The 27,884-nt window shown below is 48.6% G+C and overlaps 5 protein-coding genes across 5 annotated transcripts; 4 read left to right on the top strand and 1 right to left on the bottom strand.

Annotated features, from left to right (window-relative positions):
• Positions 1–92: 92 nt before the first annotated feature.
• Positions 93–1,590, top strand: H6S33_007431 (uncharacterized protein; the record flags this gene model as incomplete). Its single annotated transcript, XM_044838779.1, has 5 exons — positions 93–355; positions 455–1,203; positions 1,292–1,365; positions 1,431–1,452; positions 1,514–1,590. The coding sequence occupies 5 exons, from the start codon at positions 93–95 to the stop codon at positions 1,588–1,590; spliced, it is 1,185 nt and encodes a 394-aa protein (XP_044688967.1).
• A 2,473-nt stretch (positions 1,591–4,063) lies between these two features.
• On the top strand, positions 4,064–7,082 carry H6S33_007430 (uncharacterized protein; the record flags this gene model as incomplete). The annotated part of the gene is made up of 7 exons (XM_044838778.1): positions 4,064–4,359; positions 4,445–4,515; positions 4,596–4,923; positions 4,982–5,501; positions 5,558–6,049; positions 6,123–6,368; positions 6,432–7,082. 7 exons carry the CDS (start codon positions 4,064–4,066, stop codon positions 7,080–7,082), a joined length of 2,604 nt encoding a protein of 867 aa, XP_044688966.1.
• A 5,659-nt stretch (positions 7,083–12,741) lies between these two features.
• On the bottom strand, positions 12,742–14,014 carry H6S33_007429 (uncharacterized protein; the record flags this gene model as incomplete). The annotated part of the gene is made up of 5 exons (XM_044838777.1): positions 12,742–12,785; positions 12,841–13,602; positions 13,667–13,734; positions 13,794–13,870; positions 13,925–14,014. The coding sequence occupies 5 exons, from the start codon at positions 14,012–14,014 to the stop codon at positions 12,742–12,744; spliced, it is 1,041 nt and encodes a 346-aa protein (XP_044688965.1).
• A 601-nt stretch (positions 14,015–14,615) lies between these two features.
• H6S33_007428 (uncharacterized protein) lies at positions 14,616–16,382 on the top strand (the record flags this gene model as incomplete). Its single annotated transcript, XM_044838776.1, has 4 exons — positions 14,616–14,871; positions 14,940–15,067; positions 15,159–15,303; positions 15,538–16,382. 4 exons carry the CDS (start codon positions 14,616–14,618, stop codon positions 16,380–16,382), a joined length of 1,374 nt encoding a protein of 457 aa, XP_044688964.1.
• Positions 16,383–21,747: 5,365 nt separating this feature from the next.
• On the top strand, positions 21,748–25,586 carry H6S33_007427 (uncharacterized protein; the record flags this gene model as incomplete). The annotated part of the gene is made up of 4 exons (XM_044838775.1): positions 21,748–22,411; positions 22,465–24,636; positions 24,701–24,885; positions 24,942–25,586. 4 exons carry the CDS (start codon positions 21,748–21,750, stop codon positions 25,584–25,586), a joined length of 3,666 nt encoding a protein of 1,221 aa, XP_044688963.1.
• Between the last annotated feature and the right edge of the window lie 2,298 nt (positions 25,587–27,884).

The raw sequence follows: 27,884 nt of genomic DNA, 5'->3' as shown, positions 1-27,884 counted from the left end.
CTCCCCCCACCACACCACCCCACCTACTAGCCTTACAATTGAGTAGAAACTAACCGTCAGAGACACGCAGGCCACGCAAAATGATCCAGCCAATGTCGCTCTCGCGGCTGCTGCTGCGGCAGCAGCCATTAGGGAGCAGCAGTCTTCTCACGCAGCGCCTGCCCCTCGCCCTCCCCGGTCTCGCAAGCACCGCTCTCCGCTTCGCATCCACCCGTGTGCGCACGCGCAAGCCGCCCACGCCCGCCCTCGAGGTCGTCGAGGACCTTGTCGAGGAGGAGGCGCCGCAGGAGGTGGGGTGGCGCTCGCAGATGGTTGCGGCCGTTGATCGCAGTAGCACGGGGAAGGGTTTCCGCATGTATGTTCTACACTACAGTTTTTCTCTCTCTTTATGATAGAGACATAGTGCTATGCTATGTATTTATGGGGGTTGTGCTAACAATGGGGGCACACACAGGCGCACCTACAAGCCCCGCACCCCCGGTCTCCGCCACCTCAAGCGCCCCGTCGAAGACCACATCTGGAAATACGGCCCTTACCGGCCCCTCACCTTCGCCAAGATCGGGCACGCAAAGGGCGGGCGCAACAACAGCGGGCGCGTGACGGTGCGCCACCGCGGTGGTGGGCACCGCCGCCGCATCCGCACCGTCGACTTCCACCGCCTCGACCCCGGCCCGCAGCTCGTCGACCGCATCGAGAAGGACCCCGGCCGCTCCGGCCACATCGCCCTCGTCACCAACGTCGCCTCAGGCAAGAAGACGTACATCCTGGCCGCCGACGGCGTGCGCGCCGGCGACACCGTGCAGAGCTACATGGACGGCGTGCCGCCGGAGCTGATGGAGGAGATGGGCGGCAAGATTGATCCGGGTATCTTGGCGGCGAAGACGTGCTGGAAGGGGAACTGTCTGCCGCTGCATATGGTGCCGGTGGGGAGCATCGTGCATGCGGTGGGGTCGAAGGCGCGGGGTCCCGCCGTGTTTTGCCGCTCCGCGGGGACGTATGCGAGTATTGTGAGTAAGGACGAGAGGACGAAGACGGTGATTTTGAAGTTGCAGAGCGGCGAGGTGAGGAGGGTGAGTAAGTGGGCGCCGGCCACGATTGGCATCGTGAGTAATCCGACGTGGCAGCATAGGCAGCTGGGGAAGGCGGGGAGGAGCAGGTGGTTGAATATCAGGCCGACGGTGCGTGGTGTGGCGATGAATGCGGGTATGTGCTGGTCTTTCTATGGGGTCTTCAATTGGGGAGATAGTGGTAGTAGTGGAAGCTGTGATTTACTGACTGCGTGGGCGGGCAGCGGACCATCCTCACGGTGGTGGACGAGGAAAGAGTAAGGGTAACAGACATCCCGTCTCGCCTTGGGGTATTCCCGTAAGTTTTCTCTACAATCCTATCATTACCACCTCTCTACAGCTACTAACCACCCAACCCTCCAGACGAAATCCGGCTACAAGACTCGTGAGCCCTCCCTCTACTATCCCCCACCCTCTCTCATACTACTACTAACAAATCCTCACAGGCCGACCCAAGAAGGTCAACAAGTACGTCGTCACCCCCCGCCCCCGCAACCACGGAAAGAGAAGGGCCAAGAAATAGACACCTCCCCTACCCCCGCCCACCTTCCCTCCATGCTGCGTTTGTATATATACTATTTTTTCTTCCTCTATTTCAAAAAAAAGGTATATATTACTATTCTTTTTTTTCACCCACTTTCGTTTTATGCCCCTGCAGCAAAAAAATAAGAATAAAGAATAAACCCGTAGCCTCCCTCCCCCAAGAAGAGGGGGAATTTTTTATATAAGCAATACCTGTATGTACAGTAGAGATAATGTAAGCGCGGACCGGACAAGAACAAGACAACCCCATGCCATGACATTGGCTCGGCGTGGGTTGGAGTAGCTTGTTTGGTTGATTATGTTGGTTCATGTTTGGTACAGTAGAGCATTAAAGGTAGCAGATATACATACATGTAAGGCAAGCTCACCCATCCACCCACCCATCCGCCATGCCATGCATGCCATCCGCCTAGTTTGGTTCGCAACCTGTAAGACTCAGAACCCCCTTGTAGACTCTAGAGTGCATCTGCATCCTACTTTAGAGTACTCCCACATCATCCATCCCCATCCGGGGTTTCTCGGCAGCCAGTGCAGCGCAGAAACGTCGGTGCTTAACTCTCCATTTTTATCTGCACAGCACTGATTACTCTCCCTTCCCCTCCTGTCCACTCCCCTCCTGTCCACTCCCCTCCTGCTGCCCTCTCCCCTCCTGTCCTGTCCTGTCCTCCGCTACCACTACCTACTACCCCTCCAGTGCACAATACCAATCCCACCTATAGCTACCAGCCCCCACCAACAACCCACACCCCCGGACAGCGGTGAGTATAGTAGCGCATGTATGTAGTGAGTACACCCTCCCCGACGCCGGCCCTCACAGTGAGTACACACCGTCCGTCCGTCTGCTGCCCTCTCTTCTCCGGTGGTTAAGCTTCCAGGCACAGGGGGGAGCGGATTATTAAGTTGCGGGGCGCAGTCGGTACCGACGGATGTGTGTTTCTCTTTTTGTTCGTGCGATGGGAGGAAGGAGGAGGAGGAGTACGTATTCTGAATTTACCTGTTTGAGACGGTGGTTTTAAGATCGAAAGCCAACCACACGACAGTGCGCACTAGTTTATGTAGTTATTTAGAGGACCCTGAATCAAATCAAGCAAAACCAGTTCCGCAAAAGCAAGTAAAGGTAGGCAGGTAGGTAAAATACACTACCTACCATAAAACGGGCACCCATCCACGTCCCCCTCCCCTCTCCCCTGTGCGACATAACATGCCCCCCTCAGGATGAAACCCGATCAATTACTTTCCCATCCGCGCTGTAATCTAGAATGTTCCTTCATCGATTAACAACCACAAACCGGGGGGGGTATTGGAGTGAGGGCAGGCAGGCAGAGAGGGGGATGCGCGTTCACTCAAACACACAGCCTCGCAGTAGAGTGGTAGAGTATGATGCCATGCAATGCTAGTTAAGTACTCTATCTCCATGTATGGTACTATCTACCTACTCTAGATTCATCGGAAAGATGTAGACAGGCAGGTAGGCGGGTAAGTATCATATCACCAGCCAAACCCGCGATGCGCGCCCAGAGTCGTCTGCTCGTTGTGTCTGGTTGGGAATAGTTGCAGAAGAAGAAGTTTTTCTGTTCTTTCCTCTCCACCTATCTACATGTAGGCCTGGTAAGTAGTAGGCAGTAGAGGATGATTAGAATTACGATCATTGCTCCTCCTCCCTCCTCACACTCTCACTCTCACTCCCTAAACCCTTCACTTCTTTTACGCCTCCGCGCATCCCCCCCCCCCCCCCCTCCCTCTTCTCTCTCTCTCGATCTCTCACCCACTCGCTCTCTTGATAATTCTCGGGCCACTTCCCGAGTCCTCTTCTTTCCTTTCCCTTCCCTTCCTAGCCTTGCCTCTCCTTCCTCCTCCTCCTCCTTCCTGTATTCGTACTCTACATTGCATACATTAAACTCCCATACCGTCCCAATAGACGCTTTGTGCACCCACCAGTGACTCAGTTTGCGTGAATTCGCTTGCGTTGCCCTGTCCTGCCCCCCCCCCCCCCCCTCCACCCCCGGACTCTCGGACACCCTCAAGCCCGAGTCGACATCAGGTTCGCCCGTCGCCGCTCGCAACCCTTCCTCTGTACCTTAAACCAACCGGAACGGCACGCCAGGAAACCAAGCACCACCGAAGCAAGCAGCCCGGCTCCATCCATCTACCCAGCTGCCTGTCTGCCTGCCTACACGGTTCAATAGTGGAGTAGACGCTACACTCCTACACACACTACTGCTGCTGCTTCTGCTGCTGCTCCTACTATTACCCTTCTACTGCTACTATTACTACTATATTACCTACTTGACAGCCACTCCCCACCCCACCGCCACCACTCTCCCCCGGACTAATCCAACTATCCGCGCCGAAAGAAAAAAAAGACCCTTCAGTGATTTCTAAATAAAAATTAAAAAAGTAACAAGCAAAACAGCTCAAACCACAGCTACCCACCGGGCCTACCGCCCGATCGAATGAACGCTAGCCCCCAGCTCCCCGGCGCCAGTTTCGACTTCTCGGAAGAGTTCAACAACTTTGCTGACATGAGTAGCATGTCTGCGCCAACACCCAGTTCAAACAGCGGGAGTAATAATGCCAGTCCTACGTCTGTAGGAGGGGATAACAATCACAGTAATAGTGGGACGGCCCCGGCGGCGCCGGAAGTCCCAAGGCCGAAAAGGATAGCTTGTGTCGTGTGTAGGAAAAGGAAGCTCCGGTGCGATGGCTCAAAGCCTAGTTGCGGGACGTGTTCGAGGTTGGGCCATGAATGGTGCGCTTATCTCAGTTTTTCTCTGCGGCTTTAGATTTTATAGGAGCTGTTACTGCTGTGCGGATGTTGACAGCGGTGATTGCAGTGCATACGACGAGATAAGGCGAAAAAGCGGCCCCAAGAGAGGATACGTCAAAGCGCTAGAAGCCCGTCTTGGTATGTTGCTCTATGTACCTCGATGATCTCCTCCCCGGCGATTTGAGTTTGTCTTGTCTCAGTTCTGACACCGGCCGAAGCTCAGGTAGAAACATTGCTCAAGGAAAATACGACCCCGGAACCACCGGTGACAGTGACCAACTCTTTCGTACCCCACCTAGTCAACCCTCCTCAGGTCTACGGCGGCAATGGTATCCCCAATAGAGGTGACAGCGGTATACTGAATATGTCGGAGCGATATTACGTTGGAGCTTCCCCGGGACAAGGCCCGTTTGATGCAGGGTCGGGCATGCTAGATATACCGATGCCCGTGCCGAGCAACATCTTGGAAGAGCCTCAGTTACAGTGGGATCTGATTTCGATGGGGTTTGAGGAGGCGCTGCCGGAGCAGTCGGTTATTGATTCGCTGTATGTGGGCTTCCATCCTACAGTCCACACACATACACTGACCACCCTACCTTCAAAGACACCGGACCTACTTCGATAAGATACACCCATGCATGCCAATAATCCATAAAGGCCGCTACCTCGCCAGTCTCGCCATGGGCCCCGCCCAGCGCCCGCCCATTTGCCTGCGGTACGCCATCTGGACGATGGCCGCATCCGTTTCCGACGAGCACTCGCACCGACAAGAGGCTCTCTACAAACGTGCGCGCAAAGCCATTGAGGAAACGGAGCTGCGGGGCCACGGCGAGGCCATCATATCTGTGGCATGCTCGCAGACATGGAGCTTGATTGCCTGCTACGAGTTTAAGCTAATGTATTTCCCACGAGCGTGGCTGTCAACGGGGAGGGCGGTGCGGCTGGCGCAGATGATGGGAATGCACAGGCTTGATGGAGTGGGTCTGGATGTCAAACAGTGTTTGCCGGCGCCGAAGGATTGGTGCGAGAGGGAGGAACGCAGAAGGACGTTTTGGGTCGCATTCTGTATCGATCGGTATGCGAGTATCGGAACGGGCTGGCCCATGACCGTAGAGGAGAAAGATGTGAGCGGAGCAGGGCTTTCTGGATCTACTCATCAATAGTGCTAATTATTCCGTAGATTTTGACAAACCTCCCGTCAACGGAGGAGGCGTACGAGCAAGGCCGGCAAGAGCCGGGCTTATCTCTAAAGGAGGCCATGACGGCTGATGGGGCGTCGAAATTATCACCGTACGGCGGCGTCTGTTTGATGGCCTGTCTTTTTGGAAGAAACCTCATTCATTTGCATCGGCCTGATGCGGACGATGCGGACGGCGACATTAACGGCGCTTTCTGGACACGCCATAGAAATATGGATAATGTTCTTTCAAATATCAAGCTTTCGCTTCCTGCCCAATTCCGTCTTCCTAGTGGAATGAACGATGCCAATATTGTGTTTACTAATATGAATATCCACACCTCAACCATTTGCTTACACCAGGCTGCAATCTTCAAGGCGGATAAGAACAGAATGTCGCCTTCGGTATCATCTGATAGTAAGATTAGGTGTATAACTGCCGCTGCGGAGATTGCGTCGATCATGAGGATGGTTTGCCATCTCGACTTATCAGGGGTAAGTCTCTAATCTTCCAAACTCCGGCCTGCCTGGGGAACAATTTGGAGGCTCATAAGGTATCAATTTCCAGATGAACCCATTCATTTCCTTTTGCCTCTACGTTGCTGCCCGCGTCTTCGTACAATACTTGAAATCCCGTCCCCGCGACGAGCAAGTCCGCGCATCTCTCCAGTTCCTCCTGACTGCAATGGGCCACTTGAAAAAAAAGAACCCATTGACAGAGTCCTTCCTCGTCCAGCTAGACGTTGACCTAACAGGCTCAATGGACACACCGGAGAATGTTAACAGGTTCCCGTACAGCCTCAAGAAGGGCCAGGTAAGTTCAGGCGTCTAAGATAACATCATTTACGGGTTGCAACTGATGTACTGTAACGCTTAGCAGCCAGAGATCTATCCCGGTGGCTGTGACGGCTGCACTGCCATGATGCCAGAGGTATCAGACGACGTTGCCAACCCCGATCTCGCCCAGAACTGCCCATGTATGTCGGGCGACCTACGGACGCTGATCGAGCAGCACGCACGGATGGGCCCACCCACCGCAAGTGTCGTCCACGAGCTCCAGGGGAAATTGCCAAATGTCTGCCAGTGCATGGCTCCCGAGGTCAGGCTGTTTGTAGAGGCATGTGCAAATAAAGGAAACATGCTGCCGGACTATAACTTGAACAATAGTAATAGTAATAGTCAGCATTCGTCGCATCATAACAATATCAATTCAGATAATGGGCAGTCACCGGCGTCGATGGATTTATCCGATAATTCGCAGGGCGTTACGCCCAGCTCGCAGGGTGTTACGCCGAGCTCGCATGCGACACCGAATCAGATGGGATCCGCATCGGGGTATTCGCCCATTGGCTTTTCTGATATGAGCCAAATGCAGGATCTGAATGGGAGCCAGTATAGCATCCCAAAGAATGATTGGGATGCGGAGCTATTAGGGTTAGAACAGTTTGATGACCCGCTTGGGGATTTGTCGGGTCAGAATTATAGCGAATTTTTTATGGAGGCGTCGACGCTGATGAGGGAGCACTAATAAATCTGCGGATTGGGCTGGGAGATTGGAGTTATTTTTTCTTTCCCTCCTTTTTTTTTAATTAATCGTAAAAGGTGTTTTCTTATCTTCATTTTTATCTTAGTTTGGCGGTGGCATTGAGGCACGGATATATTTTGGTTTAAAGGTTTTTGTTTGGTTTCCTTCGGATCTTTTTACGGGGTTTACTTGCATGCGTTTTGTTTCCATCATCTTTTTTTTATCCATTTGACGTATATCCAGTGAGTCCACGGGAGAGAGGGCTACTGTTAGTTGAGAGACGGTCTCACCTCTTCTTTTTCTTGTTTAGCTCTTTTTCCGCCCTTTTTCTCCCCTCCACTCCCATACCAAAACCTTCCCCCCTCTCGATCTCGGAAGTCGCGAATTAGATCTTGATGTAGATAGTTTAATGGCTTTCTCAACACCTATTGTTGCGGATATCTTGGCTCGACATGTATGTGAATAAGATGAACACATCACGATTCAAGCTTCGTATGCAGCCTAGCCATATGTAAGGAGATATATGATGTCGGAAGAAGAGCCTGGAAATGGGTGTGTAAGCAGCCAAACCAATGATATCATATGATCCAAATGATGCATGATGGACATTTGGGGTTGAGTTGTTGTTACCTAGGGCAAACATTCACCCATTAATAGGTATCATCGGGCTTGAGTGTTAAGGCTTTTCAATTGGTAATTGACCATCCTATAGATGAACCTAGGAGGTCGTGGTTTTTGTTGCCGCGGCCACAGAGGAAAGTGAAAGGTATAAAGTTTATTCAATGTGGTCTTGGGAGGCAGAACCGTGTAGAGTAAGTATGTCTATGGTCGGATACTGTGAGTGGATATCAGTTAATCGTTCAGGTGATGCAATCATGCAATATCACTCGACAAAGCAGTTCGATCGAGGCAACTCAAGTAACTGCCATGATTTGGTGAAAAAAAGGCGCTGTCTGTCCTTTTACGTCTAAAAGCGTCTCCTATCGTGTTTATAAAAGCTCAGGGAGCGAAATAGAGCTCTCTTAATACCCCCGAGCCGTGGGGAATGGAAATGAGGAACTATCCGTCGGCTTAAGCTTTGGTTGGACTCGGTTATCGACAAGCGTCGTTAGACCGTCGGGCCCAAAGACTAATCATCCCGAGTCCACTCCGGATTGGAGTTCGTCCGATTGAGTGCAATAATATAATGTCAGAATAGGAAATAGTTGAATATACTTCTCTAAATCTGCAGGTAGATATATGGTAATAAGCTACTTGTAATTGGTAGCTATAAATGTAGCCACATGCGCTTGGTTCTCGTGGGCGTGATGCGATAATGGAGCTCACATACAAATTTGAAGCAACTAGAGTTGCAACCTTGGGATATTTCAGTACTTGACACGCGGGAGGATTATTGAGTTTAGATGATTTTATTTATCACAGCTGAAGAAACAGGCTTGTATTGGCGACTTGCCACGTACACCCAAGAATTAAATATGCATGGAGGATTCCTTGCCTCCAATTGAGAGTGAAGTATATTTTACTGGAGTACTATAGTAGTCACTCATCTTCCACAGTAAGATTGCCTTTCGGTTATGTGCTGTTGATGACCCTTAGTTTCATTCCCACCAGTGAAGGCGGTAGTGCCTTAGTATTGCGGAGGCGGAATACCTTTGTATCCATTGATATTATTGCAAGTATGATGCAAAATGATCTTCCGGTGTGCCATGGCCCACTTTCTTTTATCCGGTCCTAATTCATTTTGTGACAGAGCCTGGGCTACTACTAATGAATTATATAGTTTTTGCATTCGCCCATTTTCTCTCCGATGAAATGACCCACGCTGATGCTTGTTAAATGCCTATAGTCACTGCTTTTTATTAGCCACTATTCCTTCTTATTTCTTGAAAGTGGGGTACCATAAACAGCCAGAATGAAGTAGCGTTCCTATCAACAGAACAGAGGCTAGTACTACGAGGAAATATAGATTCCTTCGGTGTCGGCCTGATATCTGTGAATTCTCGGGGAGGCTCCTGCAACTTTTGATAGTATAATATAAATTGTAAGAACGGCAGTGGGGTTTGATTGGGATACGTGATGGATTCGGATAAGAAACGAGTCGGGTTCAGCGATGTTTTTCAACTTACGATACTGCATAGAAGGGCCAGACTTTCACTTTTGATCTTAGCACAAGGACTGACCTCTGGACAGAAACCAATAAGGTTTGGCACTAGCCAACTAAGGCTCGGCATAGGAGCACAAGATGTATCCTATAAGCCCTGGGGGATTTAGCCGCTCTCTACGAAGCTCTTCACGTTTACTTTACACCTACCCCTGTTTTTGATCTCATGGTATAGTGAGGAGCACATTCATGATTTATTGGGTCGTGTAGACGGGCATAGCAGGCATGAGGTAGGATTGCTGAAAGAACACTTGGGCTAGGACTATTGTACGTCTGTTCGCGGGACATACGGTCATCCCACTCGCCCATAAGATAAGACCAACCTAATCCAACATTAATCTACGGTCAATATACAAACCCTCAAAAGATAAGCCAGGATTTCATAAACCTAGCAGTTATTGTGGTCATAGATCATCACTCGAATACCGATACAAGACATCTTCCTACAGGGTAGCAGTAAACATTGCTGTGGAGGTGTAAGGTAAGGGTGGGAGTAGAATGACTCAAATAGCTCACTACCCTATTGAAATGAAGGCATCTTTCGGAATTAGGAACATGATCCCCACCCCTTCGTTCCATCACGGGCTCCTCTAGGGTGTCTCAATGTCTCAATCTGACAGAACTACATGTAATCGATGAATGCTCTTCATGTAAGATTAGAAGCGGACCATGCGGAGCACCTCGCTAAGAAAATTTAGAAGAAAGCTCATGAAATCCCAAGGAGTATTGTGTTGTATTTGAAAAGGAAGGGCTGGTAGGATGACTACGGAGTATAAACAATATAATAGTTGGTCATCGACAATTCGACACTGGATGTTATACCTCCATGACTCATCACCTTCCCTATGGAATTGGAAGCCATGCCTACGGTGTTTGCCTTTAAAGTATCGATTGTTCGTGGTCCACCACATGATGTAATCTTCCATGCTAACCCTGTGAGCCCTGTACATATATACCTCAGACGATCAGATCTATCAACCCCGTCAAGGAGAAGAAATACCACTGGGTCAAAAGAGAGCATAGGACCTTCTATGACCGGTTTGGCACGTATGTGGGGGGAGATATCGTGCACAGAATTGGATTGTTAATTCTTCAGTGATGAGACACAAACCGCTGGGCCATAGACTATGTAAGACTCTCTCAATGAAGGTCAGTTTGTCATAAACTAGAATAGAAACTGAGCAGGATCTGTTGGTTCTACTATAAGTCTAGATACCTGAGCGTTTGAATTCAACATAGAGGGTAGAATATATATATCCCGTGTACTCATATAGGTCTATGTCTATGAAAGAATGGAAGAGTGGTGTGTAATGTAGATGAAAGGGACGGGACAAAGGGACTCAGAGGTGGAAAAGAAGATCACTATATCTACTTACTGGTTAGCACCAGCTCTCCTCTGGTGGTGTTATCGTAAGAGGGACGTCGTATACAGTCGATCATGGGACACTCAATCCAGTGGTGAGACGCAAGTCGCTATACCACGGATCGCGGACTAGATCGACTGGAGCGAAGAATGTTACGAGGAAAAAGTAGGGACGCGGGGAGGACCAAAAGTATATCCGTGCCAATGATAGATGGTCTACCCATACGTATATACATCCCAGCGATATAAATTCCAGTTTTTCAAGATCTACGAACTTTGCCGTCGATCTCATTACCCAGTCAAAGTTGCCTTTAGCTTCCTGAGATACGGGAGTTGCAGAGTTCGCCTCCTCTATATGACAGCTTGCTAAGAGTTTTAACAATTCGATTCATTGGTCGTTAATGCGTTGGTGGACTAATTATAAATACTGTGCGTCCGGTAATAGCGCCTATAGCTAGGTCTATGAGCTCAGAAATAGCCAGCTCCCTATACCTCTCTGTACTTTTATTTTCCTTCCCCTTCGCCTTCCCCTCCTATCCCTTCCTCTGCCCTTTAGCGAGCGTACTCAAATCCGGGCCAGTGCTGCCAAGGACGGGTGCCGAAAGCTCCCTACTCCGGAGAGACCGGAAGCACGGCTCACTTTAATGAGCCATAACCACTTACACAAGTCATACTGCCCAAAAGGAATAAAGATCGAACCAAAAGTCACAGAGTACTCAGTCGAGTGATAATTCATGATTAATTAGCACATCCACAGCGCGGTGGGCGAAGGATCGCACCGTAAACCAATCATATCAACACTTCCTACCTTCTAGACTCGTTTTTCTTATCCGAAAATCCAATCCCACCCTTCCCGACACGAGCGTCTCCAATCGCCCAACCAGGAAAGTGACCACTGCCTCGCGAAGGTGTCCTTCATGGGATATCACTCGATACCGAGACTTGGCAGCTCTCACCTATCATCGGCGCTAGACTAACTGTTTTTTGTGGAGGTGGACGACCTGGGACCAGTGGGAGTCCCGCCCCCCACCCAACTCCCCCACCCACCCAATCCCCCCTTCATCTTGAAGCCCTAAACATGCCTCCCCCGCTAAAGAACCGAGAGGTTAGAACAAGAATCTAAACGAAACTCCCATGCATGACCCCCTCCATACCGGGCCAGTCAAGTCAGCCACAGATTACCTACAAGCCAGTAATATATATGTGTAGTTCGGCGTCAACACCCCACTGTTCCCACTATATCAGAAACCACACAACTTCGATACCTCTTATCATGTGAACTGCCACCTAGTTTCTCACAAACCCCCAACAAAATCGGTATGCACAGCTCGAATAAGGTGCGCGCATGAACTTCTAAAACATCTAGAAGAGGCACAATCCCCTTTCCCCAATCGATGATTGTACCGTTGGCGGTGTAATCTAACGGCTTGTTTCCTATCTTCGATACTACATGCAGCCGTCGATTCGAGAGCCGTGTGGAGCCGGTCTCCGGGTGGGCGTACATGCTAGGTGTAGAATGGCCTTCATCTACAGCTTGGATATTGCGACACAGATAAGAGAATAAGAGAGGACTATGCGTAGTGGGCATTGTAGGGATTAGAGCGTGGGGTATTGAGGCGAATGTATGGCGTCGTAGACTCTACCCTGCCCCACCCTGCGCACTGCGCACTGCACTGCGCTGGCTAGCAGGCGAATGAGGCTGCGGGCTTCGTATTCAGGCTATTGCTGTTTACAAAACACCACAGAAATATTATAGAGAACCGGAGAACAAACTCTTCTTCCCCGTAACGGGGGCGGAGTGCCATTCAGTAGTGTCAGCTGACCTTAACGCACCAATCAAACAGGAGTCAATGATCACACATGCACAAAATCTCGAAAGGGTAATGTCCAGCAATATCAGTTATTTCGACGAAATCCAATCACGACTCCATTCCAAACCCCAACCATCCTGTATTTATACAAGAGTAGAAAAACATACAAACGCCAATTGCTATGAAAATCGAAAAATCGTGATTGAAGAAGTAAAAAAAGCCCCTCCCATCCCGCAAATTACAAGAAAAGATATCTAGCTATGTAGCTTATAAGCGGAATGCAATGGTGGCTAAATAATAATAATAATAATACAGCAAATGAAAAGTCTAATTTTCAAGATCTTTGGGGTTTGGATCGCCAATGCCGTCCTCTGCGATCGATTAGTCATATGATTTGAAAAAGTGCAGAGGAAATCTCGAACATACCATTGATAGCGAACATGCACTCGCTCTCGGGTAAACAAGGGGAGTCATAAATCTTGCAAATTCTCGTCTCTGCTCGTCCTTTCTTCAAAAACAATCTAGTAGTGGAAGCATGTGCAATGATGTTCCCTCCTATCGGCTTTTTGGGGTCTGGGTTAAACATGGCGGCCCCACCATCCACTTGAGCGACAACTTGATTCGTGATGACAACAGCGATTCCAAACTCGTCCGCCAGGCGCTGTAACGTGCGCATAAACTTTGCAAGATGCGTTTGTCGCGCCGCAAGCTCTCCACGACCCGCAAAGTCCGTTCGGTACAACGAAGTCGCAGAATCGACAATAAGGAGAGAGAATCGCGTTTCAGTCATCATGGCTGCAGCCTGGTTAAGCAGCTGCAACTGGTGGTCGCTGTTATACGCACGTGCGTATGCAACGTTATCTAACACCTCTTCCCCGTTGAGACCATAACGATTCGCAACCGCAAGGAGGCGGACAGGACGAAAGGTTCCCTCAGTGTCAATATAGAGACATTTACCCTCTCCACCGCCCATATCAAAGGGCAGCTGACAGGTCACAGCAAGGGTATGGCATAACTGCGACTTTCCCGTTCTGAACTCGCCGAACACCTCTGTGATAGATCCAGTTTCAATTCCTCCGGCTAAGAGCGTGTCAAGTTGTTTTGAACCGGTCGTTACTGAAATTAGTTCAGAGCGACGTTGGTGCATTTCTGTGGCTGTGGTGAAGCCCATGGGTACAAGACGGGAGGCTACGGGATTTGTCAGTATTTTTTTTCGCTTTCAGCGAATATTAATTCTAGGTTGGAAATGTACCTTCGGCGATAAGTTTGTCTGCCTTTGCTTCTGAAATACCCTTGATCGTGAGAAGCTGCCTCTTGGGTCTATTGATGACATTTTTAGCATTTTGGTATATATTGGCTCTGGGAAGAAGTGAACTAACGTGTACGCCACCGACTCGACAGTGTTGTATCCCGCCTCGACAACGGCCTTGATATCTCTTGCGGAGATACCATTACCCTGGACAAAATCAGCTCTGTTTCCAAGACAGTTGAGGAGGGCGGCGTTTCATACCTCTAGAGATGCAAGCGGCGTGGGAGCACCAGGTCCACCAAACTGAGAAGCATTGTCGTCGAACTGTTCCTCTTGACCTTCTCCAGACATGTTTACGATTGCAGGCGGTGAAGATAGTTGGTTTTTGTAATCGATCAAAAACGAATGCTTCTGGGTGGGAGGTTGTGCTGTAGTGAGTGTGTAGTGCGTGGCAAGGAGCTGAGAGAGAGGAAACGCGACTTGGGCCCGCGTTGAGGGGTGCCAGCTTAAGTGATTCCCCGGGCGGCTCAAGAAAACGCGTTTAGTGGCTGATGACTCATTGCGCGATCACGTGCATAATGTGCCACAAGATTATCGCCGACAATCCTCTTATCTGCTGACAGTGGAGTGGGGTGTGTAACGTTGCCACCACACAAACTCTGACAAAGGCCTTGTTTTGTTCGCCAATCGACAACTGAAACATCCATCAGGGGGTCAACATCTCCCAACTCGAATCGCCGGAAACAAAGGGCCTGTGTGCGCGTCAACCAACCTCCATCTTCAGGGAAGAATACATTTCATCCTATCGTCATTGTTGCTTCAACATCATTCCATTCCATTTTCAACAAATCAACGCCGACACACGAGACGCCTACTTTAGTCGCGCACCTTACCCTCATTCTCATCGCCTCGTTAGATCGCGCAAAAAGTTCACACCCCTTTTGACACAACAATGACAGATAAACTCCCAGCAAACCTTTTGGTGCTCTTTGCACCTCGACCACCTCTCCGTTATCTCCCCCACTGCGATTATGCTCCAGAGAAGCGCAGAACCGCTCCGATCAGTGGCGTTGCGGCGTTTCTTGAAGAGCTCAAGAAACCGGATCCAAACTATGTTCCAACCGAGAGCTGGATGCAACGACGGGACCGACTGAGAGAAGAGAAAAAAGCGGCCTTGGAGAAAAAAACAAAGGAAGGGCTTGATGCTTGTATGTGCACATCTATACAAATGGGATAATCCGTAAAGGACACGGTTGGCTAATATAAGTGTTAATAGACGACCCAGAACATGACCCGCTTGTCAGAGGTGATCCTTACAAGACCTTATTTGTGTCTAGATTGAGTTACGAAGTCAAGGAAAACGATCTTGAGCGCGAATTTGGACGCTTTGGTCCCATCGAGAGGGTGAGATAAGAATTCCCCCCCCCCCCCCCCCAACCTACCATTATTTCTTCCTGGTAATGATCACCCGCTGACATTTCTTTTCATGATGCAGGTACGTATTGTGCACGACAAAGATACAGGCAAGCACAGAGGGTATGCGTTTATTGTATATGAACGTGAGAAGGACATGAAGGGTATTGAAACCGAAGACTCCCCCTATCCATTTTATATCTCCCCTCCCCTGCCGCAATTCGCATGTTAGTCCCCCGGACGTGAAAAGTAAAAACATAGCTGCGCCGCCGTTTCAGTGTCGTGTCGTGTTTTGACTTATCTACTCCTCTTTCCCTCACCATCTGAATTTTATATCACCAACCCCACTCGAGCAAAAGCTCCTTCTCACAAAAGGAGTGGTACAAGAAAAGGAAAGTATGAAATAAGAAATAAACTGACACGGGTTTGAACGATTTTCTCTTCTTTCTTGCTCCTTACAGCTGCTTACAAAGAAACCGATGGAATACGTATCAAGGATCGCCGTGTCCTCGTCGATGTCGAACGCGGCCGTACTGTCAAGGGATGGAAGCCAAAGCGCCTTGGTGGCGGTCTCGGCGGCCGTGGATACACCAAAATTCCTGTAACGCGCCCCACAGGTCCCTCCGGCTTTGGTGGTGACGGACCCCGTGGACCAGGCGGACCAGGCGGCTTCGGAGGCCGTGGCTTTAGAGGTGGCGGAGGTGGTAACTTCCGTGGAGGATTCCAGGGTGGTCGTGGAGGAGGTGGGTTCACCGGAGGCAACAGATTCGAGATCGGAGGCGGTCGTGGCCCCCGAGGCGGTATCGGTTTCCAAGGCGGCGATAGAGGTGGTCAGAATGGCTACAGCGGAGGCGGAGGCGGCGGATATCCTGGTGGAGCCGAGGCCCCACCAAATGCACCAACTGGGCCTGGAGGACGTAGGGGAGGCGGTGGAGGCGGTGGGTATGGTGGCAGTGACCACAGAGGTAGCGGTGGGTATCAAGGATCCGGTGGGTATGATCGCAGTGCTGGTAACGACCGTGGTGGCCGTAGCGGTGGCTATGACCGTGATGGTGGCAGCAGAGGCGGCGACAGGTATGGAGGTGACCGCGACGCTGGCGGAGGCAGGTTTGGTGGACACAGAGATGACCACCGAGGTGGTCATGGCGACAGGGGCTCCCACGGTGATAGAGGATCTCATGGTGATAGAGGTTCACACGGTGATAGGGGCGGTTACGACGACGGCCATTCGAGAAAGCGCGCCTACGACGGCGCCGGTGATGGAGGGTATGGAAGCGGCGATAGACACAGGAGAAGGTATCAGTAGTGTGATTGACCAACCTGAACCTCTAAACTCTTTGAAGGAAGGTAAAGGAATAACTCACCATGCGTCATCTGCCAATCCTTTTTTTTTTTCCCCAACTACCGTCAAAAGTCCACTTCAACAATCACCTATTACTTTCGCCATCTTCATCTATCACGGGTAACAACTCATCAATGTCTTCAAAAAAACAAAAACAGCATTTGTATCACTCATTTGGTAACACTCCGGAATGAAATGGAAAGTTTTTTCTTCTTTCCCCCCCCCCCCCCGCAAATCACATAGGCAACAAGCAGAACTGCGGGTGGAGCGAAGCCGGTCCATGGAAAGCATGACTGGTTGGGTGAGTCCAGATATAGTCAGTTTCGTGCGCGCTTGTATTGTATCAGCTTCTTCTTCTTTGTGCTTTCATACTTTCCGTTCTTCCATGTGGTTTTCTTGTCAAAATAATGTCCTATTTCCTATCACTCTCTTTTTCTTCACGCACTCCTGGTCAATGTCTTGGAGGTGTCGGAAGGACGAAAAATTATGGTTTGTATTTCTATCGTTCTTTATTTCATTTTTCTGCTTGTTTGATATGATTTTATTTTGTTCCAGGAACATTCTCCCTCAGGCCCCTTCCTTGGTAGGTAAGGGTACAGTATGTCTAGTATACGTGTAATCTTTTCCCCGCGTTGGTTTTTTCTGGCCCGGTCTGGTAAGAATAGGTCTCCTTAACGTGGGCCGGGTACTAAGTAAGTTTGTTGGGGATATGCTGCTGCTGCTGCTGCTTTGAGGGGAGAAGATCCTAAAAATTTAAACCCTCTCTGGATGGATTGGTCTGTGAGGGTTTGGTGAGCGTGGGTGATGTGTATTTCTTTTTTTGTTTTTGTTCCTTTTTTTTGTGTCTGATTATGCACTCTGTTTTTTCTCTCTCTCTCGCTTGAATAGATGGAAAAGAAAGGTTTCAAACATGATTTGAAGTGTGAGGTTTGAATGATCGTAAGCTGTGGTGGCTAAGGTGTGGTCGTTGGAGGGCCTCTATCGGGCCAGATCTACGGGGCATGGTTCACGGGGATAACGTTTTCGACCCAGTACTGTGTCAGACCTAGAAGTGTGTCGCATGGCAACGGCACTGAAACTAGAAATAAAGCCTTCGAAAAACGAAGACTCTACAATCACCATAATAGAGGATAGTTAATCCGGAAACTATTCAAATGTATGTATTTTTAAATGAAATTCATTTCTTAAAAATTTGGTAGTAAGTGTCTCGAGTGGTGGTGGAGGTGGCCTTCACCGTGGAAACCCCCATACAAATTTGTGTGGGATTGACACTCTTCTAGGTCTGACACGGTACCCGGTCTAAAACGTTAAGTCAGTTGTGCATGTGTCGAGATTATGGAAAGGGTTTCCAAATGTAAGGATGGTCTTGAACAATTGATACTTGCTTGATGATGTCGAGTGATGAGCGGTCGTATCGGCTCAAGGTGCATAAATGTATGTATGTTCGCTCCACCCCCTTCATATTCATACTTACATGTAGTACCCGGCTTGATCCTAAAGACCAAACATTTCCCAGTCCGGGCTTTCCCATGATCTTGCCCCCCGGAGCGCTCTTGTTTTGATTCCTTCAAGTCTTCATACAGCATTAATATATTCTTCCGGCTTCTTCTAACCCCAGACTCTACATGTACATCCGACAGGATTCCATCGTAATGTAGTCAGACTGCAAATGATAACAGCGCTGCCACTGGCAGTATGGCCTACAAAGTGAGGCACCTCGCTGTCCTTCAGACAACACATTGCAAGGGGCTCATAATATATTAAGCTGGCCACTCGAGGTAGATACTTGACAGTGCTCGAGGTTTAGTAAGCAGGGGTAATGATCATATCGACCATTGTATCTGTGAAGGCTTTACGCTCCATTTTAATTTGCGTATTTCGCCCTTTACTAACTCAGAAACACATATGCTAGGATTCGCCAAGCTTTCGATGCACCCCACCGTCAAGCCACGCCTTTTTCGGGCGGCCTTGTAAGCGATACTAGATATTACCTTCTTTGGTCAACAGATTTTCCTACAATTATACAAGATCCACCAACAAATAGAACTCGCTCCTAATCACTATCACAGCCGATGATAGGTAACCCCACAAGTGTAACAAACTTGTAGTTTGCATACAGTCTTTATGCGGGCACTCCTAATTTGAGAACTTGACCAGGGCTGCAAACTGTCGACATACCAAAGGATCCGAGTATTGGGATATGTGCATATCGGTATTACTCTAGTATTCTTGAAACAGAAGGCTGTCACGCTAAATGAATCATCCACTCACTGAATATTATGAGTTGTGTTTTGAATAAGACACGCCTTAATCAGTGAATCCAAGGCTACATTGACTTCTCAAAATAGAGTAGAGTATACCAAGAGTAATAGAATATCAAATCTTCTGACCTGAGAAAGCTGATGCATCGGAATAACCTCTTTACCAACCTAGGTGATCTCAATTATCACATCTTGTCAGGAAATCTGACTCCACCAATTGCTCCTCGTCTTTTTACTGTACATGGCACTAGTACTGGCTGACCTCAAGGTGCAATAGTTATTTGACCCGCTTCTTTTTAAACTCCTTTTTTTCGATCGGGAACAGTTCAATAAATGCGAAGTTCAGCCTATGTCTCAACACACAATATGCATCCGGGACTTGTTCCAATTTGACGCACGATAACAGCCAGTGTACAGTCACTCTGATGAATGAGAATTCAACATGTGCTACTTAAACTCTATATTTGTATCTGTATTTCTGCTTTTTCTGGCTAGCAATATGGTCCATGCCATAGGGTAATACCACTTAGTCGAGGCAGCAACCCAGGGCGCGGGGAATCGCAATCATACTCCAGATCGATGCGAGAATTCCAACATATACATACTCTTGTCACATCTGATCAGAACCTGTCCATACATTAAGCTCCCGGTAATGGAGATGGCACAGATCTGCATGCCAAGTACTGTGGTCGTACATGATATACATGAACAACTTCAGTACTCAAGGAAAGGTATAACTCAAGAGAAAGTATAACTGAAATTTGATTCTATATATACTCGTAATTTCATAGCGTTTCCAAACACGACCAATATTGCATGACATACAAAAAGGTGGATTTGGCGCTTTTTTGTATGGTATGCAATAGTAGTCGTGTTCGGAAACGTCATGAATTTACGATTAGCGAGAAAAGATTTTCCGAGTATCTTGGGACTTTGTGTTGAATTCTTCGTTCAGCCGGAGCAGGATAAGGCTTGGCTTAAACAGCACTGTATATACTACACCACCTAGCTCTCTAAACAAGGCGGGATAACAATATGAATTATTATGATCTGTAATGTATCTAGAATATATATAATTCATGCAACCAGGAGTGACAGAACTTTTGAATATAAAAGTGGCTCATAGGTGAGGGCTAGGGTTTAATCACATACTATCACTCGGTCGAACTAATCCTCGTGATTCCAGCATTACAAGTCAAAAACCTATGGTGAAAACAACTATTTAGCCTCCGCGCACCTTTAATTACGGATTAGAATCTTCGCGACTTGATCTAATTCCTGCTTGTCTTACTAATATTCTAGAAACGCGCCAATTTGACAGAGATACATACTTATCGACTCATGGTTGAGCTTATATTTCCACGTTAGTGCTAGTTTTCCATAGATTCCGATCAAGGGCCGGATGTTTGTCCTAATCATACCTGAGATCATTGTTTGTTAGGAGTGTGAACCACAACGCAAACCTACATCACAGGTTATCACTCGGTATGTTCTTCTGGTATCTACGCACAACCAATTAAAACTCGATTGTATATCTACGTATAGCATCCCCAAGAAACTTTGTACAATATAGAGAAATGGTGCATGCGTATATACCCGAAACCCCACTGACCAGGTCATATACAGCCAGTGTGGTCCTCTGGCGCGGTTCGTCTTCATCAGTATTACAAGAAATAGATTTATATCATAGATAAAGTATCCTATTAGCTGATCAGCCCAGGCAGAGGATCTGCTGCAACTGTTATGACTGAGTAGCAGACTGACACCCGGGCACTTCCCGGGAGATCTTTGGGCCCACCTATTCGATGCTATAAACGTGTCAAAAAGAATGGATACTTCCTCATGGCGACGCGGGCTATTATATGGTACAAGACTCGTCATGACCAAATCTTCACAATCTATCCCCAGGCATGGTAAGAGTTGCAACGGATAGTTCACGGTTGTGGTTGATGATTCGATGATGCATTAAAGGTGAGGTACAAGCCACCCCTGCCCTTAATTCAGAAATTTCTTTCTTTTAAGGTTGCGTTGTACGTATATTGGCGCCTTAATTAAAAGGTTGGAAGTCGCTGCAGCCAAACCCCCACAAAGAACCCCGACCTTCTAACTAATACACGAGTAGTGTAGTCGGTCATGGCTTGACTGCTTCCATTTTCAAACCTCGCCAGGGGCGACGCACAACTTGGATAGTTGATAAAATGTTTTCTAATAGAGCGGTGGAAGGGAATATTCCTAGCATGAAGAACCGTATTATAGTTCTCCGGTATCATGAGCGGCTGGCGAAAGCTAGCCGGACAAGAACCTTGTCTTTTATTTGAAGATATACATCCTCGATCAATCCCTTGAACTGGTAGATCTTCAATTTTATGGACCGATTCACTAACTAGCGAGTAGACGTGTGATTGGCTAGTTTGTCAACTGGCTACCGGGAAGCACAGAGTTGATATCGATATCTTTGAATAATAGGATCCTTGCGGAGTGACATTCTCACATCGAGATGAAGTTCTTTGAATTCCGGTGCTAACAAACTGACAATTGAGTATCATTGGCTTCAGTGACTCTATGGCACTAAAGATGAGGCCGGAGGCTGCATGCTCTAGCTTCATTAGTAGTCGTATATATATTTCTGCATAATAGAAGGGTAAGGCAGTATGGGCTATAATACTCGCGTATAAGATGTATATGTAGTGGTAAGCTTGTGGATGGGGCGAAGGGAGATGATCGATTCGATCAGTGACCACATCATGGGGTTTAAGTAGATTTCAGTCATGGAAAATGACTCGGATTACTACCCCAGGCCTTCGCTAGCCACACCTAGCAAAAAATGAAACCACAGAAAGTTGTAGAAAATAATGTGGACATCAATTCTACCATATAAGTAGAATATACACACTTCCGGTGGTGTTTCGTTTTCCGGTTGTGGTTCTGTTTTTTGCGACAACAACCTTGTGTCTTGGCAGGGCCTGCTTTCACGTCGCCCAACATCCGCGTCGTCCACAAGGAAACCAAAACTCACCAACAGCTCAAGATACCACAGCGTGGTCCAACAGTCTGCGCAAGAAGAAGAGATGACCGACCTAACCCCCTGTTTCCTCTACAAAGAGACGCGTATAAACCTTGACTGGGACGATGCCTACCGACTGACCGCAAACATCTTCCTTCCTGGCCATCACGGTGGACCCAGCAAACGGAGCTCCCAACACTCCGCAGAACTCATCAAAACCCCAGAAGGAAAGCCCGATACACTCTTCTCTCATAGATTCCTTGCGACAGCTGCGTCGGTACACTACAGGCCGGTCGAGCGATATCCAAGATGCATCATGTGGAGGGTTCTGGAAAATGCGCAGGTGTTGTCTGTGACGTCGGTCGATTTCACAAAGCCAAACGATGTACGAGGGGAGTTTGCGACCACATTCAGATTCTACTTTCCGGAACCGATCAGGCAGAACTGTGTGGGCTTTACAGATAACCCGGATCGCGATGAGCTGGTGATCTATGCCCTGACTACCGGTAATGTCATTTACACGTTGAACTTGTCGTCGGAGTTTCTACTCAAGAATTCGGTCGTAAAGAAGGGCAGCAAAGATAGCGATTACTGCAGAACTTACTCGCCGAACTCATTCATCATACATTCTCCACATTTCCTGATGGCGATTGATCATCAATCTTTGCTTGTGTCATTACAAGATGGCACATTACTCAAGCTGGAGAAAAGCCATTTGTTTCCTGACGGTATGCGGTTCGCCTTTGTGCTTGTGGGTGCGCAGCAGCTGACAGATATATAGAACCAGATACATCGGTTTCCAAGTACATTGAGAAAACGTTCAGCGAAGGGAGTTACCTTTCTTTGCTGAAGAGCAAAATGCCATTCCTTGGGCGGACTGGACTTTTGCGATATGGAAATGATAGCGTTTCATTCTCAGCGGTCATTTCATCGGCAGTATACACGCCAAGGCAATCTCATGATTCAATGATGACTGATAGCCATCAAGATGCGAACGCTCTTCTCTTCACTGTTTCTGTAAACCACACTCTGAAAATCTGGGCTTTGAACAAAGGTCACCTTTTGCATGCCGTAGACCTTCTCAACGAGGAGCCTCCTACCTCGAACCACACTATTAAAACCCTCCTTGATCCAGCGCCTTCACAACTGCTCACAATTGTCGATGTATCACTACAAGATGACCATATGTGCTATCTTGTTAGTTTCTCCTCCGCCACAACCGGGAAATTCAAGTTCTGGGCCGTGTTACGGGACGAATACGGTCAATTTGAAGGCCTTGCCGATCTCTACCCCACCTCCGAATTTTGCGCCGACCCCCCCACAGCAAACTCCGTCTGGATCATTTCCGAGTTCCGCATCACTGCAGCATCCCCCACTGACCCTAGCCTCTTTAACCTCTGGGTTCTCTGGAAATCGAACACCACATTCAAGGTCCAGAATCTTCAATTCAAAATGGAAGCCATCCCTACGTACTGGAATAAATGGACCAGTGCCACTCCAGACTCACTTCACGTTTCCCCGGGCCGTACTCCATCGGAGGTCACATCAGAGGATATCACGGACTACTGGATTGACTGGCTCTTCTTTCCGGGCCGCTTCACGGACCATGTTCTCCGGACAGCGCTTGCGGTGTATGAGGACTACTACTCCGTGCCTGCCAGCAACGATGACGAGAACGAGCCTATCAAGGCTCGCGTTGCCAAGCTCATTCCAGCCCAGGTTGAGCTGCAGAAAACGGTCGATGGGTCTCCAGATTATGAGAAATACAGGCATGAGCTTGGCTTACAGTGGATACGATACTGTAGACTCTGTACGGAGCTTGACAAGCAGCGCAGCGAGGCTCTATCGCTTGTTGCGGACCCAGTTAGCGGGTTCGTATGGACTGTCAATGCGGACGGCATTACGGCGTTGAGGGAATGCACAGAGAGCGAGGTCATCCTTCATAACTATGGGACACATGCAGGTAATCTGCAGCTGCTATCAGAACGCACGCCGAAACGGCTTGGCGCTTCCTTACAAGGAGAGGAGCTTTCGGATGTGCTAAGGCTTATTCAGGCCGCGACGGACCTGAAGTATGATCTCATGGACAGGGCATACGATAATTGTGTATGGAGGCTGCAGAAGGAGGTATTGGAAGATGCTCTATTCTCCTATGAAGATAGGATGAACTCTCTCTACCATAACTGCATTGCGGATGAGTTATCACCATCCACCATAGACAAGATTGAGAATGCATTTGCGGCCATGAACGACCCTCAGAATGCCTTCTCGAGTATCCTATCGAGTCTATTCCACTCAGATACCTATACGGGCACCACGAAGCTTACCACTTTCGGTGGAACTGTACTGGTGACTGGAAGTCAGGAAGTCATCAACGTCAATCACAACCTCCTATTTAGTCTCGTCTTTCTCCTTGTCTTGATCTCTGTACCCGAAGAATCTTCCATTAGAATCGCGGAACCCCAGAGGCTCTTTACGCAACTTCTGGACTACGTGCGTGAGTATGAAGTCCTCGATTGGGTTTCCCGCACACCGCTCTTGATACCGGACAAGCGCCTCTCTACCGAAGAGGAGTTGTCCAAGGGTCTTGCCAAGTTAAATATAGAACCCGAGATAACTGCAACCATGAAGAAGCGCAGAGCATCGGTTTTGCAGTGGCTCTTGGGTGAGAACTATGGTCCCCCGGCTCTAGGCCTCGGCAGGGGTGGTAATTTGGCGTTGTCTGAATGCGTTAGACAGTTCCTGACAACTCTAGAGCTGGGGACTCACGGTAACGGGTTCAGCACCATCTCGTCGGCGCTGTTGGCGATCGATGCTGTTGGCACGGCGGTAGAGTTTATAAAGTATCTGCCAAGCACGTGCTGGGGTAATTATGTCGCAGGGAGGATACATCTGAGAGATGGAAATGTAGAGGCGGCGGCATTAGGTTTCAGGAGGAGTGCCTGTGGGCTTGGTATGTATTCCCATTGTTGTATGAGATCGACTTTGTTGAGTGCCGAATTAATGATTTGGTACAGCAAAGGCGAACCCGACCTACTACTCTGCGGTCAAGAGTCTGTTGACGGAGATTGAGCTCGAGTCCTCACTTGGAAAGGGACTGCCGCCGTACTATCTCCATATCGCCAGCCTCTTCGAGGAAGCGAAAGCCCCCGCCTATGTCGCAGAATTCTGCCAGGCAGCACTCGTGGCATTAGATGATGCTGTAAGCCGACTCCGCTGCTCCATAACTTCCCATCTGCTAACTTTCCCTCCTCATAGCAAAACCTTGATCTCCAATCCGAGATCCTCCTAAAGCTGTTTCAGTCCAACCTCCAGATCTCCCTCTACGACCAAGCATACCTTGCACTTACCCAATACACAAACGGGCCGCTCCAGCGTGCTGCCCTCCGCGAGCTCGTCGGGTCCATGGTTGAAGCCGGCCAAGGCTCCAAGCTATGCTCCTACCCGTTCGTTGGCCTCCAAGACGAGGTTGACGAGGCCCTCGTCTACAAGTGCTCTTCCATCATTGACGTGACCACCGGCCCGCCCTTCCACAAGGTTCTGTACGCGTGGAGGGTCCAGCGCGGCGACTACCGTGGTGCCGCTGCCATCTTACATGAGCGTTTGCAACGCATCCAGACGGCCAGTGTCGGCTCTGCTGACCCCGGAAGCCGCAGCGTGTCGGATGGCTTCCTGGTGCTGTTGAATGCCATGTCGTGTGTGGGTGAAGAGCAGGCGTGGATCTTGAGTACAAAGAGGGTGGAAGATGGACAAGGCAGCTCTGCGAAGAGGACAAGGGTCGGGAACGAGGTTAGCAGTGCAGCGGTCAAGAGGACAGTCGTGACTGTAGAGGATGTGAGAAAGGCGTACCAGATTGAGGTTGAGAGGGTCGGGTTGTTACTAAACGGTGGATTCTTTGTATGAGTGCAGCCTAGTGGAGAAGTATAGTAGTAGTAATAGTGGTGGTGGGGCACCAGGGCAATGTGTATTTTATTTTTTTCCCCTCCTTTTTCTTTTTTATGATTTGTTTTTACTGTTCTGCTTTTTGCAATTGGGGTGTTTTGTTTCTTGGTTAGTATGACGAGTAGTTTAAAATGCGTATGTAGTTCAGACTTTACCCAATATCTTAGCAGTAACCGTTAGCTATTAACGTAGCAACGAATGATATCTCATGATTCAAGCAATAATGATCCCGTCTTCTCAATCAGGACACCTAACTACTTATCCAATCATATAAAGAGTCCCGATTCGGGCATACACACATAGAGACCGGCCCCATCTAGCCTTACCTGGTACCTGCGCCCGATGCTGTAGCTAATAGGTGCATCTCTGCAGAGCGTTGAAGCAAAAGCACAACTTTCCTGTCACGTATGCCATTGGACTGTCAAGTGCTGACCTGTTCACGAGTCACGGCAAAGCGTGGTTGAGGGATTGGTTCATGAGATCCAATGATTGATGGCATTGACAGCCACATTCTTTTCTTTACAAATGGCCCCCACGAATAAAGTCACCATTCAGGTATTGACAGTATAACTACCTAATAGTCAGCTGGAGTATGTAGACCTGTCTCTGACCTACATCTACATACTCAACTTAGCTACATGTGGCTACACAGCTGCTCTGGGAATGTATGTAATCAATAAGTGCCGGACAATCACAATGCAAGTAGGTTCTTGTCCCACCAGCTATGCTATGCATTGTAGCTAGAGTAGCTAACTACATAGTACCGACATACTCGACTATTACCTCCAATGAGGAAAATTCGATAAAAAGACTTGCATTGGACGGTATTTTTGAGTATATCCCACAGCTACCGTAACCCCAAGGCGTATGTAGAGTAGTTACTTGCATGATTAAGGTAAAGTACTATATATGTATGTGCACATAATGTGCACATACCTACATACCTTTTGCTCAATATGCAGAGTAGGGACAGCCTTACTGAGGTTCTCATAAGCTTATACCAAAGATCCTAAGACATAGCTACCTAGTTAGTACCTGATGTTCCTGACACGTAGGTGTCGACTGTCTGATCATGACTGATCGCGAAAAAAAATTTAAAGGCAGTGGCTCGATCTGGGATCGGGGGTGAGTGAGTACCTGCATAGTCATACTCTACTCTAGGTAGTTTACTCTGGATACCCCACAATATCTCCCCATGAGGCATGTATAGTTTAGTCAGTCATATCATACTGCCTCCATGCCGGCAAGCCTTATCCTTATAATACTATCATGATCATCATCAGACAAGCCTAAGCTGTATAATATCTCGATACGAGTTTTTCTAATATACCTCCTAGGCAGTTACCCATGGCCAGCTAGGCTTTCCCTACACAACGAGCTGCTGCAAGGACAGCCGGATCTCTAAAGCCCAGTTCTAGAGCGGATACAGCATGCCATATCATGACACCCAGCAGAGTGCATTAGTTACTCCCGCTGGGTGCTGCTCCCCAAAGCCTCACTACCACAACCTCACGATCATTATTAACCCATGTCTCCGATTACAAACAAACCCAGTAGGATGCATTCCACCATTGCAAGCATACCCCCAGCTAGCTGAACTCCCCCCATGCGCAGCGACCTGAGGAAAACGTGGCCCCGGCCAGACCGATCATTGAGCTGTCTGCCTGTCTGTATGTTCTGTTCTGATTGCATGCATCTCCAATCACGCTATTGTCACAGGATATCACCCGCCTTGTCCGCCTATTAACGCGCGATTACTGACTGTGGTGGTGCATGTTGTCGGTACTACTATTTTGGTTGTGTACTAACCTAGCCTGTGCCTGCAGCGCTAGGTAGAGTAGATCAACCACAACCCACAACCACAACCAAGCTGATCCAGCCAACTAACAGCACTAAAGCGGCCGGGCGTCTCCCTCTAGGTGCAGTCACGTAATTCTTCGAGCCCGTAACGTAACTCTTCGATCATACTCCACTCGCGGGGGAAAGGAGAGGGGGGAGCTGAAACCAATTGAAACGACAGCTGCTGTGCTTGCTTACTGCAGTCCTTTTTTCGTTTTCGTCTGATGCAACACCCTCCTCACTCTGCCCCCCCCCCCCCCCCCCCTCTCCCTCCCTCCCTGGCTCCTTGCCTTTTCCGAAAAGAAAATAAAAAAAAAAAAAAAAAAAAAAAACTGAACTGAACTGAACTGAACTGAACTGAAATTGTGAAACGATCGTGGAACAGATAGAGAGCGGGAAAGACAGAGGTCTCTCCTACTT

This window comes from Morchella sextelata (assembly GCF_020137385.1).
Source record: "Morchella sextelata strain SCLS chromosome Unknown scls_23, whole genome shotgun sequence".
NCBI lineage: Eukaryota > Fungi > Ascomycota > Pezizomycetes > Pezizales > Morchellaceae > Morchella > Morchella sextelata.
The sequence above is the reverse complement of the archived record's forward strand: the minus strand, read 5'-3'. Positions and strand labels throughout refer to the sequence as shown.